The 15,595-nt window shown below is 51.6% G+C and overlaps 6 protein-coding genes across 6 annotated transcripts; 3 read left to right on the plus strand and 3 right to left on the minus strand.

Moving 5' to 3' along the window:
* Positions 1-18: 18 nt before the first annotated feature.
* CPAR01_06756 (cyclohexanone 1,2-monooxygenase) lies at positions 19-1,987 on the minus strand (the record flags this gene model as incomplete). Its single annotated transcript, XM_060491027.1, has 3 exons — positions 19-596; positions 664-1,522; positions 1,580-1,987. The coding sequence occupies 3 exons, from the start codon at positions 1,985-1,987 to the stop codon at positions 19-21; spliced, it is 1,845 nt and encodes a 614-aa protein (XP_060349901.1).
* A 755-nt stretch (positions 1,988-2,742) lies between these two features.
* CPAR01_06757 (AdhA) lies at positions 2,743-3,764 on the plus strand (the record flags this gene model as incomplete). The annotated part of the gene is made up of 2 exons (XM_060491028.1): positions 2,743-3,526; positions 3,586-3,764. 2 exons carry the CDS (start codon positions 2,743-2,745, stop codon positions 3,762-3,764), a joined length of 963 nt encoding a protein of 320 aa, XP_060349902.1.
* Positions 3,765-3,946: 182 nt separating this feature from the next.
* Positions 3,947-5,135, minus strand: CPAR01_06758 (uncharacterized protein; the record flags this gene model as incomplete). The annotated part of the gene is made up of 3 exons (XM_060491029.1): positions 3,947-4,632; positions 4,688-4,696; positions 4,835-5,135. The coding sequence occupies 3 exons, from the start codon at positions 5,133-5,135 to the stop codon at positions 3,947-3,949; spliced, it is 996 nt and encodes a 331-aa protein (XP_060349903.1).
* Positions 5,136-7,787: 2,652 nt separating this feature from the next.
* CPAR01_06759 (uncharacterized protein) lies at positions 7,788-8,096 on the plus strand (the record flags this gene model as incomplete). Its single annotated transcript, XM_060491030.1, has 1 exon — positions 7,788-8,096. A coding segment is annotated over one exon (309 nt), but the record flags the coding sequence as incomplete, so codon positions are not given.
* Positions 8,097-8,378: 282 nt separating this feature from the next.
* Positions 8,379-10,139, minus strand: CPAR01_06760 (uncharacterized protein; the record flags this gene model as incomplete). The annotated part of the gene is made up of 4 exons (XM_060491031.1): positions 8,379-8,585; positions 8,651-9,623; positions 9,695-9,886; positions 9,991-10,139. 4 exons carry the CDS (start codon positions 10,137-10,139, stop codon positions 8,379-8,381), a joined length of 1,521 nt encoding a protein of 506 aa, XP_060349905.1.
* A 3,047-nt stretch (positions 10,140-13,186) lies between these two features.
* Positions 13,187-15,576, plus strand: CPAR01_06761 (alpha-L-arabinofuranosidase; the record flags this gene model as incomplete). Its single annotated transcript, XM_060491032.1, has 8 exons — positions 13,187-13,327; positions 13,394-13,596; positions 13,688-13,882; positions 14,029-14,156; positions 14,258-14,346; positions 14,417-14,714; positions 14,803-14,968; positions 15,036-15,576. The coding sequence occupies 8 exons, from the start codon at positions 13,187-13,189 to the stop codon at positions 15,574-15,576; spliced, it is 1,761 nt and encodes a 586-aa protein (XP_060349906.1).
* Between the last annotated feature and the right edge of the window lie 19 nt (positions 15,577-15,595).

A 15,595-nucleotide genomic window follows, 5' to 3' on the forward strand; every position in this document is an offset into this window, starting at 1 on the left:
TCGACCTCGAGCATGGACTCAAACCTTGCCCAAAACCTCGGCTTTCTCTACATACCAAGACAAGTCGCTCTTTGAATCCATTTCCCATTCCGTAAACCCGTTGCCCATGAACCTAAAAGGATTTGATGTACGATAGCAAATGTTGAAATCTTCACCGCGGATGTTGCTGAGCATCCGGTTGAAAAGGTGAGCACTGCCACCGAACAGAGCTGTAACCCTGCCATCGACACGGTTCCTCTTGTACCAACTCTTGCAGCCACCGCTCCATACAAGTGTCTTGTGTACTTGGTCGCTGTACTTGATAAACGCATCAACAACCTCTTGCTTGGGCTCAACGTATTTGATGTCCTCTGTAGCCATTTTCTTCACCCACTTCACAAAGTAGTCTCCTGTCCAGTTCAGAGACTCCACTAAGGACCCATGGCCACCTAGGCAGTTGGGTCCCATCATCATGAAGTAGTTGGGATAGTCTGGTACAGCAACTGAGACATAGGAATCAGGGTCCTCAGCCCATCTCGTGGCAAGGTCGATGTTCTCCTTTCCAACAATTGGGTATCTTGGACGATGGGAGACGTCAAAACCAGTTGCACAGACAACTAGAGACCTGTCAGGTACGCCGCAAAACAGACACTTCATGCCATAGTAGATAGTCTTTTTACTTACTGACGTCACACTCATAGAACTTGCCATCGGCTGTGTGAACACCATTCTTCGAAACGCTGGTGATGGCACTGTTGGTGATGTTGCAGTTTGGTCGCAAGAATGACTCGAGGTAGCCGGGCCCAGGCGTGATGCGCCGGCACCCCAACTCCCATTTTGGAATGAGCTTCTCGCACAGCTCGGGGTCATGGCCTAGCTTTTCTGCCATTTGCGCTGCTGCCAATCTCATGCCCTCTTTGTTGTTCTCGCCCTTCATGAAGATGTAGAAGGACTTGTTGGTGCGTGAAATAATTCCCTTCCTGTGCTCGAGGTGGTACTCTGGATCATGGAACTTCTTCCTCTCCTCGTCAGTGTATCGTGGGTTGGGATCCGGGTCATCCCTCCCAAGGTGCTTGGATGGAGGAGCGCGATAGTATACCCAAGCAGGTCCTCGGATGAAGTTCAGCACATCCGTACCAGGTAGCTTGGCCATTTGAGGAACGATCTGAATGCCAGAAGAGCCGTTTCCAATGACAGCAATTCGTTTGTTGGAGTAGTCAAAATCATGATCCCAGCGAGCGGAGTGAGTAATGTGGCCCTCAAAATCTCGTAGACCCGGGACGTCTGGCCAGGATTCGTGAACAAGTACACCTTGGGCAGAGATCAGGACGTGACAGAATTCATCACGCTGTTCACCCTGGTGTTCTACCGTAACTTTCCACTGGCCAAGCTCTTCCTGCCATGTAGCGCCAACAACCTTGGTGTTCAACTGAAGATCACGATCAAGATTCCACTTCTTGACTGTGTCTTTAATGTATTGGAGGATTTCAGCTCCACTGGCGTAAAAACGACTCCAGTCTGGGTTGGGGTCAAATGGAAATGCCTAAAGACATGATTAGCCCACGGAGGCTTCGTTGAATGCTTGACGCAGGGTACTCACATAAATGTGCGCTGGAACATCGCACTGCACGCCGGGATAGTTGTTGACAAGCCAGGTACCACCGACCTCGCTATGCGCCTCAAAAATTGTGTGTTCAACGATATCTCGCATCTCTGGAAACCTGTGCTGAAACTTATGGGCCATGAGGAGTCCGGAGAAGCCAGCACCAATGGTGAATACTTTGATCTTCCGTGGGGTGTAGGCGAATTTGGTGTCGAGCTTGAAAGGATCGTCGCTGACGCCATTGTGATTGCTTACTGAAGGTTGTTGCGGAAATTTCGCATTGCCCTGGACAACCTCTGGTAGTTCTGGTGCCGGCATTCGTGGCACATCATTGGGAACGCGAGATGTTGCAACTGGGCCAGGGTCGACCGGTGCGGTGGCCGGTGCTTCGACGGAAGCAGTCATGTTAATAAGAGGGCAATGTTAAAAGATGCTGTAAGGCCTCAAGGAAATGCGAAAGCTAAGGTTGACCCAGGCGGTTCAATAGAACAGGAGCACACGATGTCAAGTGGTTGAGCGGAAAGGTGAAGTCTCTGATGAGCAATCCTCTTCCTCGTCTTTATGGTTGAGAGATGTTGTTTGAAGACAAACGCTCCGCGCCAGTGATCTCCGAGATAGCCCAGTCCGCATTATCTTTATTGGACCCGGCACATACTATGGCAATTCCAACGGAGAATGGCCTCATCGGATTAACATGATTCTCAGCTAAACGAGTGTGCCAGTCGCGCTATAGACTCATTAGGCCTAACCGTCCTCTTAGGGTTGCCGTGTCTAAGGTTGCCGAAGCCTACACGCCAAATCAACCATCTTCAGAATTGCCATCGGCTATCCCAAAACGGTTTCCCAGCGGGGGATCCAGGGGGTTTGGGGCAATGGCCGGGAGCTTGGGGGCGTTCACGGGTCTAATGCTTACTCCAATTTTCCCCTCCCTCCTGTCTCGGCCCCGGTTGTGTAGAGCCGGGAACACCAGGTAACATCGTACATTTGAAAGAGACAAAGACATCGATTAAGAGCTTGGGCTTCTGCACATCATCAGAATACTCGAACGTTTGAAGTATATTCGATTCCATACTGAACGCTCAAACTCTTCTCGTCTCTCCCTCACTAGTTTCTTCCCTGACGAGTCGATCTAAGCTCTTAGCTCAAGACAAATCGCAGCTATGCCCCTCCCACAGTACACCTACAACGGTCCAATCGACCACACTATCATCCCTGATCGCCACAACGTCAAGGGAAAATCAGTCATTATCACGGGCGGTGCCAATGGCATGGGCGAGACATGTGTGCGAGCCTTCGTCGCAGCCGGTGCTTTTGTTACGTTCGGCGATGTCAATGCCAGGGGCAAAAACATCGAGAAAGAGCTGAATGCAAACGGCGCGTGTTGTACGTTTGTGGAGTGCGATATCAGGGACTGGAATCAGCAGAAGGCAATGTTCGAGACCGCCAAAAGCCAAAGTCCTTCCAAAAGCGTAGACATCGTCATTGCGAACGCTGGTATTAGTCGAAGTTCGGGGGACAGCCTATGGAATCTGGATGATCCAAATGGAGAGCCGGTCAAGCCTAATCTCAATATCGTGGATGTCAACCTCAAGGGCTCCTTCTACACATGGAAACTCGCAGTGCACTACTTCAGACAACAGCCAGAAACCGACGACAGGGACAGATGCTTCATTATCACAGGAAGCATGGTTGGATGGATCGACTCCCCCGGGAATTGGGAGTACACCTCTACCAAGTACGGTCTCCATGGGTTCATGAGAACTGCCAGACGCTCTAGTTGGGAGCAAGGCATCCGGATCGTCTACGTAGCTCCGTGCTGGATCAAGAGTGCGATTCGTACTGCCGAGTATGAAAAATGGTTGATTGACCACGGAGTCGAATTTGGGGAGCAAGAGGATGTTGCCAACTGCATGATGAGAGTTGCTTGCGACAAGTCTATCAACGGTCAGTCCCAGAAACCAAACTATCTGCAAGCTTACCCTCTAACAGAATCTATGTTACAGGACGCTCGTTGATGATTACACCAAGAACTGTTGCGAAGGAGGGCTACATGGATATTGACCGAGACGACTACAAGGATGTTCCAGAAGACCGATACCTAGACAAGGTGCAGAAGGCTCAACTAGTCATAATCGAGGACAAATGGAGAGACGATTACAAGGTTAGAGTGTACAAAGATTAATGTAGAACCAGCGGACCGTCTTCGAAGCACTATTTCCCATCTTCTTCGCAAGCAAGTTGTGCAACTATTAGCCACGCAACTAGGCTCAAGGGCGCCAATCGAAAGACATCTAGACTGAGAGGCCTTCCTGACTACTTTGTGCGGCTCGAGTTCATGCTTTCTGACCGATGTGTATATAAGAATCATCTTCTTGACAGTGATTCTGATTCTAACTCAGCTGGTGGAGGTTCGGATGCCAGCTCAACCGGGTTTGGCTTGACTGGGAGCTCGTGGCGGTACTGGAGTTGAGCCGATGAAGCCGGCCAATTCTTGGCGTTTTGCTTCTCGGGGCTTGCTTCAAACTTCGCTGTTTCTGTGTTCCTCTTCTTTTTCTTGTACCAAAAGAAGGCAGCCACGATGCCAACTATCGCCAGACCAACACCTCCACCCACAGCGCCACCAATGATCCCATTTCGATTGTCCCAAGTTGAGTTGGTGTTGCTTGTGGCGGATTCAGCAGGATTCGATGGGGTAAGTAGAGATGTTGAGCTTGCATCAGCAGAATGAGACGCAGAGGTGATCGCAGAAGTGATCGCAGAAGAGATCGCGGATGTGATTCCAACTGTCGCTAGAGAGGTTGTGAGGGCAATCGTGCTGGACGAAGAAGCGGCAGAGGAGGTGATTATTTTGCCATCGACGATGTACACTCCTCTCCCAGCCATGCAGCAGATTGAGGCATTCTGGCCCTCGCCGCAGCAATAGCTGCCATCGCTACATTTGGTAATAACAACATCCATTCCGCTTCCTGGTATACCGTCGTCTGATTCTTGGTGGTTGTCAGCACTCACGTCGCTCTCGCTAGTCAGTTGCTTTCTGAGACAGCCAGTGTCTGACAATTGAAATTCCGTGTTACTATGCTTGATTTCTGAAGAAAGGAAGCTTACCGTAATCATCTGTGACACACAGTTTCAAACATTTGGGTGATTCCCAAGTAGGGTCTGTACAGCTTTCCCGCCAGAGCTGCTTGTGCTCCTCATTCCAACACAGGCCATCCGCCTGACACTTGTCTCCTGCGATATTGCAACACATACCGTGTCCAGAACTTTCGCAAGACGCATACTTTTGGATGTTGGCGTTGGTCAAATCATGTCTGTTGGTACCGTTGGGCACGAAACATGCCCCTTGGCAGGCAACCGTCCGGATTAGAGTCGTGAGAATAGCTGCGAGAACATGAAGCATGGTGACTGACAATGGGGCGTATGGCAACTTCTTCTGTGTAGAGTATGAAGAAAGAGTGATCAAAACGGATGAGAATGAAAATTCCAGGCTGAAATTAGAGACCCATATCGCCGTATGTAGCTGTGCGGCGTGGAGTGGCTGTGAGATGTACATCGGACTCCATAAGTAAGATGCAATTACCTTCAGCTTAATGTCGTCGCAACAAGGTGGTTGTCGATACGCCGAATCAAGAAGAGTCTTCGAAATTTCTTCCCCACTGTATAGAAATCCTTAATTCTCGGCGCCTATTTCCTATTTGCTGGTGACCCTAGTAGTTGCTTTGTTTGCTCGTTGGTTGCGACCAGTATACATCACTTTTTTTTTTTTTTTTTTTTTTTTTTTTTTTTTTTTTTGCAAATCAGGCTCTTGCTCCAGTGCGAACCCCATGCAAACTGGTGTACTGTGCTGACTGCCAAGAGCTGGGTTTTCTTCTTTGAGTAGGAAAGCCGCGTGATCCAGTCTGAAATGGGAACGTTTAAGTAGCCCATTGTGCCTCATTGAGTGTCTTTTAGAGGAATAAAAAAATTGACGTGGATTTATCACGAATGCATGCGGGCCGTCCCTTATAAGTTACCCATCAGGCACCTGACCTATCATGTACACTTGAGAGGCATTGAGCGGCAATGCCCACACTTCAGCATGGCAACTGACACTCAGAATGAGGTAAGTGGGTAATGGTGAGCATGTCTTGGCTGGTGCCTATCAACTTAAGGGCTTGCCAATTGGCAGCAGGAGAATATCAGCCGGGCCAGAGCACCATTAGCAGCTTGACGGGTTCAGCAACTTAGTGGACTATACACAGATGGAAGACCATATCTGATCATAAGATTTATTTGAAATTTCGGCGTAGGACAACGGCAATAGTTCGTTGGTGATTCTGTGGGTGTTGATCGTCCGGGAAAGGCTCAAGAAAAATGACCAAACTGCTCTTGGATTGTCAACCCCCACACTCGATTAGCAAATGCTTTATCTCAGAGGGCCTGCGAGAAGGGGGACGAATGAAAGCTCTTCTACTATGTTGGCGGATATGACTGGTCGGGATTCTGCGCCGGCTATCCGTAATCCAACCCTACATTGTATAGCAACCGTGATCGTCTAGTCACTGATCACAATAAGATTTAGACGTAGTGGAACCTGAGGGAAACACTCAACAAACGTTGATGAAAATAGCGTTGAATTAAGCTCTTAGTAGGCATTCGAGGCAGGACGTTCTACAAGATTCACCTCACGAGTCATAAAGGTGGCGATTGATCAATGAGAGGGAAGATGCTCGAGGCGTCGATGTCCTAGTTTTGATTCAGTGGTACGAAGACGGTCGGTCTTGTTGATGGTATGAATCATCGCATGGCAAAGTCACGTTGATTGCAGTACTCTTTATTGACAGCTTTCTTCGCGGTCATTGATGCAAATGTGCAACTGTGCAGCGGATCGTACATAGCCACAGTCATAGCCTGGCGTCAGCTCGAAGGCCCGAGCTGTAGGCAATTGCCCAGGAAATAGGGCGTTCGTCCAAGAAATACCCAATTGAGATTACTAGACTTGACTCAGGATTGCCGATACTGTTTACCGGTCAAGTTCGGTACGAATTCAAAGCCACACTCAAGATTGAACTTTCATGTAGAAGCCACCAACTTGCTGGAGGCTTCGATCCATGTTCTTCCCCTCAGCCCTTCTACAGTGGGCCGCTCCCGGTGGGATATAAGGTAGTAGCGGGGCATTACGATTATTTTAGGTCATGTTCAAAAAGTCACCTGTCATGTACCGGGCATCACAACCCACTCACTATGTACAGGTAAATTAGGTAGGGAGAATGCTACCTGATCGCTGATCAAATTCACGTAAATTGCAGGCGCCAAACCAAGGACTAGCGCCTCTACTCTGTAGGTTTCACACATGACTATGATACACTCCCCTTGTATCTTCCGGTTTTCTACCGGCAGATGGATATAACGAAATTGCTTGAGACCCTTGATATATCACGTGAATCTTTACTTCCATGAGATGTCCCAAGCATTCAATCTTGGTCAATCCATTAGGTAGCCGAAGTAGAAAGAATCAGAAAAATTGAACTGAGGAACAGAATCTTGAAGGCTTCACTCGAGCCGGGTCGGTGCTGCCGAGGAGACACCAAAAATATGTCGGCGGTGCCGGATTGCCGGCCCACCTTGGCGCCGCGTCAATGTGCCGTTCGGGCCGGCCCCACCGAGGCACCAGCCACGCGTCGACCGCGAGCCAAGTTGGACGATGAAGTCACCGTGGAGCTAGGCGTAGCACCAGACGGCACTTCTACCGTTCACTGGCTTGGGATCTGATTTACTGAGTGCAACTTTGGGGCTACGGGGACGGTGAGAACCTTGCTCCTTGAGCTACCAAACAACGACTTTTCTTGGAATGCGCCACACCGAGCTCCCCTGCTGACGTGTTTTGACCACCATAGCGCTCTCAGCCATGTTCATGACGTGACACTATTCGACATGGCCAGGAAGGGACAAGCCAAGTATGTCGTGTGCCCAGAAGTCGTAACGGGTAGGATTGATATAAGGCTGCCTACCATCGTGATGGAACACTAAGTACAGTGCACTCAGCTCACAATACTTCTCTATCTACACAGACTCTCCGTTTGTCAGCCAATTCGCCCACATCATCCACCAGCAGAGATTCAGACGACTCAGTAATTTTACTATCAATACCGCACCCGTCTACCTAAGCAATGGTTGGTCTCCCCTTGAAGTCCACTTCTTGATGGCAATATATTGACTAAGGAACCAGGCTGGACGCGGAAGACGCCTTGCCACTGGCGCCATCATCGGCATTGCTATTGCCGGCTTTATCTTTATTGCTTTCTGGGTCCTATGCTGCTACTGCTGCTGCTTCCGAAACAAACGTAAGCAGCGCGGTCGTCAACCGCATCCAGTCGGCGGCGGAGGTGGAGGCATGTTCTCTCGCTTCGGTCGCCAGCGCCGCGGCGGTCCGGCAATGATGGAGTCCGGCTACGGACACGGGCCAGGTTACGGGCATGGTCATCAAGGTCACCACGGCGTGGCGAGACCAGCACCAACACACGGTTACAGATAAAGGGCAGACGACCGCGGGTGGACGTCAAACAATACGGAGTACCATCACTTAGAAGGAGAATGGGAAGGTCGGTTGTTGGCTACGAGGTGGGCATGGCGTTAGGAACCATGATTGTGTACAAGTATACCCAATGTGCGAAGGATCGACTCATTTTGGTTTTTGATAAAGCGTCAAACTGGATCTACAGTCAGACCAGTGCGCTAAATGTTACATTAAGTACTATGTGTGCCTGGGTATTATGGGAGTGTTTGTGTGTCTGTGTGAGTGAGGCCTATTGACGAATCAAATGTGCTCGCTTCCATGCTCCTCGCGTTTCTGCTCAACCGCCTCAACCCTGCGCTCGAGGTCGTGGGACTCAACAGTCGACATGTCCAAGGTCGGGATGAAGAGAGGAGCCTCAGTGAAGAGATATCTCATCTCTTCCAGAGGACGCTTAGCGGTCTCGGGGAGGAATGCCCAGAAGAAGAGGGCGTTAGTAAAGTTGCAAACCTATGAGAATGCGTGTTAGACACTTGCATGTGTTGAACTTTGCGCCAGCCTTTGTGGTAACTTACAATGAACAGAATATACCAGCGCCAGCCAATGCCGTGCTTGTCATCGAGAGCCACAGAGGTGGTCTGACCGATGAGAGTGTTGAAGGCGTACGAAGTCATGGTAGCGATGGAGACACCCTTGGAACGAGTCTTCATGTCAAAGATCTCGGCAGGGATAATCCACGATAGAGGACCGCAGGTGGCGCTGAAGCTGAAGTTGTAGAGCCATGTCATGGCAATGAAGCCCCAGGCGGTGGCTCCGCTAGCATGAGGAGAGCCGGGAGGGAACTTGGCCAGAAGGATGGTGGCAATGATGAAGGTAACGCAGTTGCCAAGGTTACCGAAGATCAAGGGCCAGCGGCGACCAGTCTTGTCGATGAGCATCATACAGAGGAACTGAGCGACGAGGGCAATGACGGAGGAGATGGCCTGGTAGCGAAGGGTCTCGTCACCGGCGATGCCGATCTTCTCGTAGATTGCGACGGAGTAGTACTGGATGGCACTGACGCCGGTCATCTGAATGGAAGCCTGGAGAGCGCAAGCGAGGAAGAGACGACGGAAGCAAGACTTGTCGGTGAAGAGCTCCTTGTAAGACTTTGCGGAGCCCTCGTGCTCAGCGGCGATGGAATCTTGGATTTGGTCGAACTCGGCGCGGACCCAGGCGTCGTTGATGTCGCCGTGAGCGTGGAGCTTGGCCAAAGTGGCAAGACCCTCGTCAAGGCGGCCATGGTCGATGAGCCAACGAGGAGATTCGGGGAAGAGGAGAATAAGCAAAGCCAGAATGCCACCAGGAATACACTGGATACCCAAACTGACGCGCCATTGGTTGTTGTCGTTCTCGGCAAACCCAATGTATGTTCCGTATGAGATCCAAGCAGCAGCCAAAGCACCGACACCGAGCATGAATTGTTGCAGAGCAGTGACTCGTCCACGAATGCTAGGGTGGCAGAGTTCGGCCTGGTACATGGGAATGATCATCGTCAACATACCGACACTGGATGGAATGCAGTCAGCACATGTATCGTCCCGTCAGATTGGCATTTTTGGGTTGAGGGATTGACGTACCCGATACCAGCGAGCGCACGACCGGCGTAGAGGAAAGCGAGAGACTGGGCAGCGGCCTGGAGAGCACCACCGAGAACGAAGATGGAAGCACCGATAAGAATGGTTTTCTTACGGCCTAGTCTGTCACCGGTGGGACCGGCGACACCAGCGCCGATGAAGCCACCTCCAGTGAAGACGGAGACGACAGCGCCACTGAGAGGGAGAAAGAGTCAGTCGTGATGCCCCTGGATTCGTGCAGGTTGATGGTTGACCACAGATTCCAGTCCGTAGCAACTCTACGCTAGGCGGTGACTTACATCTCATTAGGGTCTTCGCCAAACTTGGTCTTGAAGGAAGCCGAGGCAATGGCAGAGGCAATGACACCCAAATCATAACCGTAGTTGAAGGAACCGAGTGAGGCGAAGACGCTCACAAGAAACTGGTACCACTTGGGAGGGAGCGCCATGATGGGCTTGGTTTTGGGGGGTTTTGTTGGTGAAGGACTCTCCAGCAAGGTGTTGGGTAGGTAGTCGTCGCGGGCTCGTCAGGAAGTAGGCAACGTCCAAGCCTGGGCTGTAGAATCTAATGATTCGAGGGTTCAGGGTCAAACCGACTCGTCGAGCTGCAATGGAACGGTCTCGCATGTTGCATCAGCACGAAGGGATCGTCGCGTCTTTATAGAATGTTTGAGCGACCCCATGTTTCCCCGTATCCACTTTGGCCCGAAGGTCGCATCGGATGGGAGCGTGGGAGCATCGAAGAGATTAAGCCCGTCTGCCTCTCTGAGTCTCTCCCTCACGCTCTCCCAGAAGCGTGGGCGAGTTTGGATACAACAGGCTAGCGCAGGCGAAACATCAAGCAATGCTGCCGTGGTGCGTTCGGTTGGTGGTAAAGTTACCGGGGGATATGCGAGAGTGGAGAGGCATTCGAATCCCTGGCTTGCCTTTTCCGGGGCCACTCAGCCCGTTGAAAGACGGCATCGGTGATGGTTGCCCCGGCCCCAGACTAACCCCCTTGCCCCAGGTTACGCTGGGATGCGGAGATATCGCGCTAGTTTGTCAGGTGTTGGTGAATTCTGGAGGTGTTTGTTTGGTGTATGCATGTGCGTGTGTGTGTGCCAGGTACTGCGCTTGTCAAAGACGAGGTACTGGTAGGCAGGCAGTGAGGCAGAGGTAACAAAGTTGAGGTCGACTTGGAGAGGCGCCCGTTAAGGTTCACGGTCAGGACCTTCTCCAATCTCCATAATTTTGAGCAACGTGGGCACGCGGGGAAAGTTGCTAGGGTTGGGAGTCTCAAGGCGGAGTTTGCGGGTATGTTGTGTATGTACTGTGTCTGCGTGGTAGACTGTGGGCGTTCGGCTCATCAATACCGACGAGCGACACGGCAATGAATGGAGACGTCGAGGGCGTATGTGCTGCGCCATTCCATGATGATCAGGTTGTTGGCTGAAGTATTTTGGCGATCCGAGCTGCTGGAACTGGCGGCGAAGGAGGAAGACCCATGTTGACAAGAATCAGTCACATGGCAACTCGGGCAGTATTGTCTGAAAGTTGGATACCTAGCCTTGTCGAGAGCGCAGGTGTGGCCTCTGAACTTTCACTTCCTTCAACCACATGGAAAAGAACGATTCATGAAACTCGTTTGGCGGGAAGTGACTGGACGCTCTCGAACATACACTAGGCACATTGGCGTGTCATTGTCCACCGAAGCTAGGCAACGCGCTTCATAAGAAGATGTCAATTGCGCTTCATCTCCGCCCTAGTATGACTTTTGTAATCCTCTATCCGTAGTTTCTACTCTATTTCTCTAGCATGGGTATCCATTCCATCTTGGTCTTTGTCTCTGATTCCGCGATGGCCCGTCTGCTCCAATATTGTTAGCCGGGCAACTTTTCTCCATCAAGTACCCCCGTACCCCCGTACCTTGCGATATTGCTCAGGTACCTCAGGTAGGTACGTACTCTCGGATGCAAACAAAGCAAAACGATACGTTCCCAGAAAAGACCACTTTGATTGGATCATCAGACACCAACACTCCGCTTATTACAGCCAATGTCGTCACTGGCAAAACTGGCACAAGATTGGAGGAGAATCAAGCTTTAACTTTTGGCCTATGCGCTCCAATGAGAAACGATGCTGAAGAAGAGAAACCCCATATTAACAGTTTATGGTTCCACTATTTCTTTTTCCTCTCCTCACCTTACTCATGGGTACGTACCTCGACCACTTCGCCTCGGGACTTGGCCTCTCAAAAAGCAAAAGAAATGGCTGGAAAATGTTCCGCATTGTCTCGGTCCTCTCCGCAAACTCACTCGGGTCACTCCAGCCGCCAGGTTCATAGACACTCCTTCTTCTGGGTCTTCTCTTTGTTGTTTGTGCTTCGTTCTTGCTCGGGCCCGTCTCGACCGTTTTCGCGCTTCGCACCTAGGTAGTTCGGCCTGCTTTTCCGTTCTTCGGCAGCCGGCCCAACCAGCACTCATTTACTCCTCGTTGCTCTCCGGCTTCGCTTCAGCCTTCGTATATTCTTCAACCGCTTGTCCTTGCAAATGTACGGACATCGGTGACAACTAGGCGATAATCTTCGCATCTGATATTCTTGGCAGCCTACAGTACGCGCCTCCATCGCGATGTTCCAAGTCCATACCCATTGTCCATCACCCTGGCTGTTACCTGCGTGCCAAGTTGTTAGTCAGGCCTGAAATGGGTTCTGGCCTGACTGTGACAACCAATGTCGAAGCAAAAGTAAGGATCGCGGCAACCCACCTGAAATGCTCTCCATCTTCACACCTCGGCTACTATCCGTACTGATCCATAGTCTGGATATGGCTAGGCAAAAGTCCATGCCAAAAGAGACAATGGAGACATTTGCTTGGAAGCCCTTCCCTTCGATGCGTGCCCATACGTGGTACATGTAGATATCGTATGCTTCCCCAAGAGCCAACCATACAATACGGAGTACACATGATGCCAGCATGGGCAACATGCAGCCCCAAGCAACAAAAGGGCCGGCTCATGATTCCCCATCCATCAATATCTCCAACTATTTCCCCATTATCCCCAAGAGACCCTGTTCCAACCCCACCATCCCATCCTAAGCTAGCATCCCCTCCCATCCTCATCCCCCATCCCTCAGCAGACCATCCCACACAGTCATGCCGCATGCCCAATCCTGTACCAGTCGGAGCCGACTACCCCACTCCGATGCCCCGGCACCCGCATTATCGTCGACTTTCTCCGCATGGTATCCTCTATGATTCGCGCGCCTGTTGCACCACCTGCCTTTCACTTGTCGCTGTTGGAGTCGAGATTTGAGAGCCGCACTTTCTCTCCGCTCCAATATGTCTAGTAACTGGTCAATATCGAGTGTGCCGTTGGTGTCGGTAACCAAGGCGAATCGGGGGCACCCACCCCTTCTCACATAGCCCCAGTCCCATGTCTTGGCCCGGGTATCCCATCTCTGTGAAGGCGATTGTGACGGAAACTGATGCCCAAAACCGAGTAGTCAGATCCTGCTATGCGATCCCTCCTCTGCCGGCCCAATATCCTCCTCCCTTGCCTTTCTGCCACTCTGCAGCCCGTCTCCGTTGTTTCACCGCTTGCCCCCGCCCCTGACGAGTTCAAATTCCGGCCTCAATCCCGTGCATTTGCGGTCATGGTACACACGTCCTGTCCATTTTCCACCACTCATCGACTAGCTGTTCTTTTTGCATAAAATTACCAGCTACCGGTTGATCGGACCACCACTACCGCACTCACCCTCGGACAGGAAGAGCGTGCTTTCACCACACCTTACCACACCGCAAAACCAGTTCCAGCCATGGCGACCTTCACCAAGATCGCAGAGGATGCTCGCCCCAGCATCACGCTGAACCCCTCCCATGTCGTCTCCAAAATCGATGACAATGTCTATGGTGGCTTCACAGAGTAAGCTTGTGCTGCGCCGCCTACGCCGCCTGCTTCTCATCCCGGGCTCCTCGCGTCTGAACATGCAAACCCACTAACACGCATCTCGTAGGCACATGGGAAGATGTATCTACGGTGGCATCTACGACCCCGGCAACCCTCTTTCTGATGAGAACGGTTTCCGAAAGGACGTTATTGAGGCGTTCAAGGAACTCAACTGCCCCGTTGTGAGGTACCCAGGTGGTAATTTTGTTGCTACCTACCACTGGATTGACGGCGTCGGTCCCAAGGAAAACCGTCCCAAGAGGTATGAGGGAACTCCCAACCCGAAATTCCGGCCGCCAGCATGCAAATTGAGACCCCTCGACACCGAATCCTTCGGGGGTCTAGACCCCTGCGTAAGCGGCCCGCGTTTGGAGTGCAGCGAGTGGCTAACATGCAGCCACCATTTAGGCCTGAGCTGGCTTGGATCGGCGTCGAGAGCAATGAATTCGGAACAGACGAGTTCATGAAGTGGTGTGAGGTTGTTGGCGCTGAGCCTTACCTGGCCCTCAACTTTGGCACTGGCACGCTTGATGAGGGTAAGTTGATCTTCCAGTAGCACCGACCTGGACTCGGTCCGGACTCGGTCCGGACTCGGTCCTGGTCGATGGGTACGGTTGGCTAATATTGACACGTTCAGCTCTTGCTTGGGTTGAGTACTGTAACTCTGATAAGGACACCTACTATGCCAACCTCCGCCGTAAGAACGGACGTGAGAAGCCTTACAACGTAAGTCCGACCCATTCAAAGACTGCACAAGTGCGTGCACAGGGTCATCTCGCTCACCTTTCAACAACAGGTCAAATACTGGGCCTTGGGCAATGAGTGTTGGGGCCCCTGGCAGGTCATGCAAATGACCAAGGAGGACTACGCCAAGCAGGCTTACCAGTGGGCGAAGGCGCTCAAGCTTCTCGATCCCTCTTTGGAACTGATCCTCTGCGGCGAAACTGGGTTCAGCAGCTGGGACACATATGTGATTAAGGAGTGCATCACATGGAGTTTGCATGGTCTTGGTGGTAGCACCACTGCGTCGTTGATCGACATGCACAGCATCCACCTTTACACTGCATCGGAAGACCATCTGAAGAATGCCACAGGTAAGTTATCTCCGCCTGTCTACTTGTCACATTGCTAGATGCCAGCCATAAGATAGACGACTGACATTGCCTCCTCTCTCCGACACAGCACCCAGAGCCGCCGAGCGCGCCATTGAAATCACTGGCAGCCTTATTGATCTGGCCCGCATTGAGAATAAGGTGCCGCCCACATGCAAGAGACAAAAGATTTGCTTCGACGAGTGGAATGTCTGGGATCCCGTCAGAGCACCTGGTGAAGAGGGTGCTGAGGAGGCGTAAGTCGACACCTCCTTTATTCCGACCTTTGTGATTCATGTCAGCAATACTAACGATAAGCCGCAGATACACACTTTCTGACGCTCTGGCCGTCGGTGTTTGGCTCAACGTATTTGTTCGTCAGGCAAAGTACGTTGGCATGGCCAATATTGCTCAATCTGTTAACGTCATCTCTCCCTTGATGACCACGAAGGAAGGTATCACCAAGCAAACTACTTGGTGGCCTCTGTTGTTGTTCAGCAAGTACATGAGAGGATCTACCATCGCCACCCACGTGCGCGCTCCCGAGTACGAGGGCGCCACCGAGCCCGTCTGGATCCGTGGCGCCATCGAGACTCCTTACCTCGACGTCAGTGCCACCATCGACGACAACGGCTTTGTCAACTTGGCTGTCGTCAACGTCCATGAGACCAAGGGATTCTCCGTCGATCTCGAGGGTGTGAAAGAGGGTGTCGATGTTCAGGTTTACACCGTCACTGGCGAGAATGTCAAGGTCGTTAACACCGGCGACAAGAACCCTGTCGGCATCACTGAGAGCAAATGGGATGGCAAGGGCCCGTACGAATTCGCCAAGGCCTCAGTCACCCTGTTGAGATGGAAGCACTAGAGGGGCAACCTTGAAGGAG

Source organism: Colletotrichum paranaense (genome assembly GCF_030867605.1).
Source record: "Colletotrichum paranaense strain IMI 384185 chromosome Unknown Scaffold_5.1, whole genome shotgun sequence".
NCBI classification, from domain to species: Eukaryota; Fungi; Ascomycota; class Sordariomycetes; order Glomerellales; family Glomerellaceae; genus Colletotrichum; species Colletotrichum paranaense.